Here is a 5,162-nt window from a genome sequence, read left to right as displayed (position 1 = left end):
GAAGGAAGGAAGGAAGGAAGGAAGGAAGGAAGGAAGGAAGGAAGGAAAAAAGGAAGGAAAAAAGGAAGGAAAAAAGGAAGGAAAAAAGGAAGGAAGAAAGGAAAGAGTGAAGAAAGAAGGTTTTAAGTTGGATTTGACTGGAAGAACCAGCTTCCCTTTTCCGATTCCCCCAGACTAGTGTGATGGCCGGTTGGAGGAAGGTCCAACTGTGTTTTCAAATGCTGATTTCAGTGCCTTGAGATCTGGTTATCACCTTGCCTTGGGCATTGTTACTTATGTTGAACTATCTCCTGTAACCATGGGATGATAAGGAATGCTCCCCAGTTAGCTCTAATTGGGTAAATAAAGATGCTGATGCCTGTGACTGGGCAGAAGAGAGGCAGGCGGAGTTTGAGGTTCCTGGGCTTGGGTTCAAGAGAGGACAGGAGAGGAAGGTAGAAGAACAGCAGGAGGAGTGAAAGCCAGAGAAAGGGGAGTGGAGAAAAGGCAAGATGCTGATGAGCATGTGGCTGTAGGAACAGGCTGATGGCACAGAAGCCACCCTGGGAGTGCTCAGATTGGCAAGTGATTGGTTTTTAATGTGGGTTTTAAAGGTACTAGGATTAGAGTAGCTCAGAATCTGCCCAGCACAGTGCTTGCTTACAGCTTAAAAATAAACCATAGTCTCTCTGTGTCAGTCACTGGGGAAACTAGCTGGTTAAAGAAAACTAATGCCCAAAGAATAATTCTTCTTTCTACACCAGCCTGAACTTCCAAGACCATAAGGACCCTGTAGACCTGTCCAGCTCAATAACCAGGCTCTACAGAGGGTGGGACCAGACCCCCGCTGCTTGTTCGCCCTCATGCATTGGCTAGAACAACCTTTTCGATGGTTTGAGTGGAAAATGCCCCTCATTGGCTCAGACATTTGAACACGTGGTCCCTAGTTGGTGAGGCTGCTTGGTGAGGTGGTGCCGCCTTGTTGGCGGAAGGACTGGGGGGGGGGGTTGGCTTTAAAAGTTTCTAGCCTGTTTTCACTTGCTGTTGAAGATGTAATCTCTCTGCCCCCTATTCCAGCCCCTTGCTGCCAAGCTCAACACTTCCATAGTTGTCTTGGTGTTGGTGTCTTAGCACAACAACAGAAAAGTGAAAATACAAACCCCAAATAATTCTGTCCCCTGGTGTCTTGGCCCTCACAGTGGGTCCACAAAGACCCACTCCATCACCTGCCATTCTCCATTGAATCTCTCTCCCACCACCTCTAACCTCTGCCAAAAGCCCGTCCCCAAGGACCTGCCACATGCCATCTCCCAGTGACCCAGAGAACTTCTGGGTGCTGACCACATAGAATGCAGAGACCGAAGGGAAGCCCCACCCCCATCCCTCTCCCACTCCTCTCTCTCCCCACCCACCAGCACAGAGGCTCTCCTGTACCTCTGGTATCTCACGAAATAGGTCACGTTTGGGGGGCTACCAAGCCCTGGGAGCCAGGTCAGGTACACAGTGAAGTTCTGGGAAAGCAGAGTCACATTTCTGGGTGGGGCTAGGCGGGGCCTTCCTGTGGGAGAGAAAGAGGTCACGAAGCCTGGAGCATGACAGGTGTTCAGTTCCTTGGCACCTGTGAGGAGCCAGCATCTGCCAGCTGCTGTATTCAACCCCTTCCTTTCCCCAGCCCTCAGCGTCCCATCGTGCCATGAGAGCAGGTTCTAGGAACTCTGGAACCAGAGGGCATGGGCGTGGTAACATTCCCTCCTGCTGGGATCCTAGCTTATCTGTGGCTTCCCAGAACAGCTGTGTCCGCCCTCTGCCCAAAGCCAAGGATTAAAATGAAAGTTACCCCATGTCTGCGTCCTGCTTAACTCTCTCAAGGTTTCCATCTTTCCTACTCCAAAGCCTGTACTGGAACCCCCAAGAAGCTCCCCCGTGTGACCCACCCTTCTCCCTCTTCCGCCTCCTTTCCAGCCGTGCAGGCTGGTGCACCCCAGCACCGGGAGCACCCCAGTTTGTTCCCTGCTCTGAGCCATTGCACATGGTCTTCCCAACATCTGGACATCCCCTTGGCTTCCTTCACGTTCCTTTGATGGCGCTGTCTCTCGTGACATGTTCCCTGGCTACCTTTTATTGGTCTCCATCTAGCTCCTCTTCCACAGATAGCCAGTTATACCACTAATCACCTCAGCTGACTGGTTCCTGCCCGGCCTTCCTGCCCTTCCCTGCCTTTAGAATAAAGTTCATACTCCTCATCCGGGTACTGAGGACTCCATCTGGGTGGCCTGGCCACGTGGCTGAAGTCTCCAGCTCACAGCCTCACAAAGCTGCGGGTACCATCGTTTAGACGTCTTTGAACCTTGGTGTGTTGGGTGGCCTGGAGGTCACCATCTAACCTTTGAAAGATTCTAGTCGAAGGCCACCTTCTCCAGGTAGCCTGCCTGCCTCGAGGTCTCTAAGAGGAGACGCTGATGGCGACCCTTCGTATTGGGTTGTAATTTCCCATTAGCTGAGCCAAGTGCTTTGTGAGTGTTCTAGAAGCTTCCCGGGTCAGGTGGGGAAACCAAGGTCCCCTCAATACTAGATCAAGTCAAGTCTCAGGTCAGAGCTCTGGGCTTGCCTCCTCTTCCAGTTTCTCCTGGGGCACAGTCTCAGTCTGTCTATAGATCTTTATCTTTTTTTTTTTTTTTTTTTAACCATTTTGTTTTGTTTTGGAGACAGGGTGTCTCTGTATAGGCCTGGTCATCCCGGAACTTGTTCTGTAGACCAGGCTGGCTTCAAACTCAGAGATCTGCAGGCCTCTACTTCCAGAGCGCTGGGACCAAGGGTACCAACACTTTTCACAGTTATTCATTGTGTGTGAGCACATGCTATGGCGTGCGCGCAGAGGTCAAAGGACAACTGGCAGAAGCTGATTCTTTCCATCCACCGTGCAGATTCTGGCAACAGAACATCAAGGACCTTTCCCCTCTGAGCCACCTTGCCAGACCCCCTTCTGCCTCCGTTGGAGACAACGCTCCCTCTGTATCCCAGGCTAGCTCAAGTCTGTGGTGGTCGTCTTGACTCAGCACCTTCCGTACTACAGTCTATAAGCATGAGCAACCTCATCTGTTGGCCACTTTCAACTCAATTCCTATGCCCCTCCGCAGGCTCCATAGGCTCCATCTCCTACCCCACGGGAGCTCACAGTCACATCCGCTGGTCACCGCTGGTCACCGTGGAGACCCGGCTCTGCGTAGCTCAACCCCAGCCTGCGCTGCCTCCTTGCCCCAGGCATTCCAGACCCGGGTGTGGGTGCTATTTCTATCCTTTCCTGAAGAGAGTCACCAAGATGCTGCCACTGTCTTTAAATCGGGCTCCTAGTCGGCCAGGCAGGGACCTCGCGGGTTCCCGAGACACTGGGCTTAGAGACAAATGTAAACAAAGCCTGTTTGTGTTGGGGATAGCCAGCCCAAGATCCTCATTAACTCAAAACACAGCCACAGGGCTGTGACGGTGCCCAGGGAACGCAAAGCGCTGAGCACCCACGGCTCAGCCTTATTCTTCCACTCTGTGTGACCCCCCCGTCTGGGGTTCTTCTTCAGTGCTCTGAGCCTCAGTTCCCCTCACCTGAAAATGATGGCCATCCGCCTCATAGGACAGCTGGACTGAAAACCTTAACGAGAACACGGTGGCCGCACGAAGAAGCAACCAAAACCGATACAATTGTTTACTTAGTCTAAGAACCCTTTTGACTGTGAGTCTAAGACCCTGAGGCACGCCCACGGCCACCTAGAGGGGTTCTCCCCCCTGGGGCAGTTGATCAGCGAAAGCTGGGGTTCCGTGCTCGGGTCCTGGCCTTCGGGACTTTGCGCCCCGCTGTCTCGGTTACCAGGCGAGACGAGGCTCACCTGTTAGGAATCTCCTAACAAGGACCGGATTATCCAGAGCCAGTTTCCGGGAAGGGGAGGGCAGCTCCCGTGAATTCCCTGCTTATGAGGGTCAATCAGGTGTGCACTCCCCGACGCCCCCGCCTCGGTCTCGGGGGCAGGGGGCGGGGAGCTATCTGGAGCTGCCTGGAGTAAGGAAACGCAGAGCTTTCCTTCCGCCCGGGTTCTGGCACCCAGCCAACCCGCGGAGGGTGCCTAGGGTCCCCGAGGCCCAGCACCGCGGCCCCTCCCAGGACCTCCCGCCGCCCCCGCGGCCCGTGCTTACCTGCGGCGCTCTGCAGCAGGCACAGGAGCAGGGGCGCCCACCGGCCGACCCACCACATCTCGGTCCCGGGGCCCCCCGGCGCCCGGCGCCCGGCTCCAGGCCCTGGGGCCCCAGGTGACCCGGGCGGCGCCCAGGGAGGCGGAGCCTCGGGCGGTGCCACCCGCGGGGATTCACCTGGGGCCACCCCGCGTCGCCCGCCGGAGGTGGGGGCGGGGCGCACGCCACCTTCTCTGCGCTTCGGGCGAGCGACCCAGTCCCGGGGCTCCGAGGAGGACTCAGGCGTCAGCGCCCAGGGCGGAGGTCGAGGTCACCCGCAGGTCTCCGGCTTCGCGGGCGGAGGCGGGGAAGGCAGCCGGCGCCACCCGCGGGTTCCCCAGCCGAGTTTCTGCAGGGATTCCGCGCCGGCTGCCGGCCGCCCGCCAGCTCGGTTCCAGCCGCTGGGAGGAGGCTCTCCCCCAGAGCCACAGCGCGGGCTGTGCAGCCGCCCGCCAGCAAGGACGTCTCTCAAGGCTTTGTCTTCGCTCCTCGAACAGGGGACGTTTCATTCCAGGACACAGAATGTTCTAACTAGCCAAGCGGGAGAGGCTGGTTTTGCAAACGGAGAAGCGCGGAAGGGAAAGCCGGTTCTTTCACAGCTACTCTCCCTATAGGTGGAGGTTAGGGTTAGGGACAGGAACATGGGGTCCTTTTGAGTGAGGATTAAGGGTACAGGGTTTTATTTTATACCTTCTGCCTGGAGGAGTGGGAATAGGGAGTTGGGGTCTTGATATCACCAAGATTCATTGACAGGTATATGGAATTGTTAAAGAATGCATACAAGATAGAGAAACAACAAAAGCCTCGTCTTTGGGAAAGCAGGCCATTAGCTCAGGTTTCTCTCCATTTCCAGAAGGTCACTGAACGGCCTAGTTTTTGTCTGGGGGCCAAAATTTAACGTGAGTGGATCTATTCTGATTATTTATTTATTTATTTATTTATTTATTTATTTATTTATTTATTTA

At 55.0% G+C, this 5,162-nt stretch overlaps 1 protein-coding gene across 1 annotated transcript in view; it reads right to left on the bottom strand.

Moving 5' to 3' along the window:
* Ifnlr1 (interferon lambda receptor 1) overlaps positions 1–4,261 on the bottom strand; it is a 21,842-nt gene extending 17,581 nt beyond the window's left edge. Inside the window, exons 1-2 of the mRNA XM_055611270.1 lie at positions 4,162–4,261; positions 1,414–1,537 (exon numbers count right to left, since the gene is read on the bottom strand). Of these exons, the coding sequence (XP_055467245.1) occupies positions 1,414–1,537; positions 4,162–4,219 (182 nt within the window). The 5' untranslated portion in view covers positions 4,220–4,261. The remainder of the gene's footprint in view (positions 1–1,413; positions 1,538–4,161) is intronic.
* Between the last annotated feature and the right edge of the window lie 901 nt (positions 4,262–5,162).

The sequence above is a fragment of the Psammomys obesus genome, unplaced genomic scaffold, assembly GCF_907164565.1.
Source record: "Psammomys obesus unplaced genomic scaffold, mPsaObe1.curated_primary_1811, whole genome shotgun sequence".
Lineage (NCBI taxonomy): Eukaryota > Metazoa > Chordata > Mammalia > Rodentia > Muridae > Psammomys > Psammomys obesus.
Note: the sequence above shows the minus strand (reverse complement) of the source record. Positions and strands in the feature narration are given on the sequence as shown.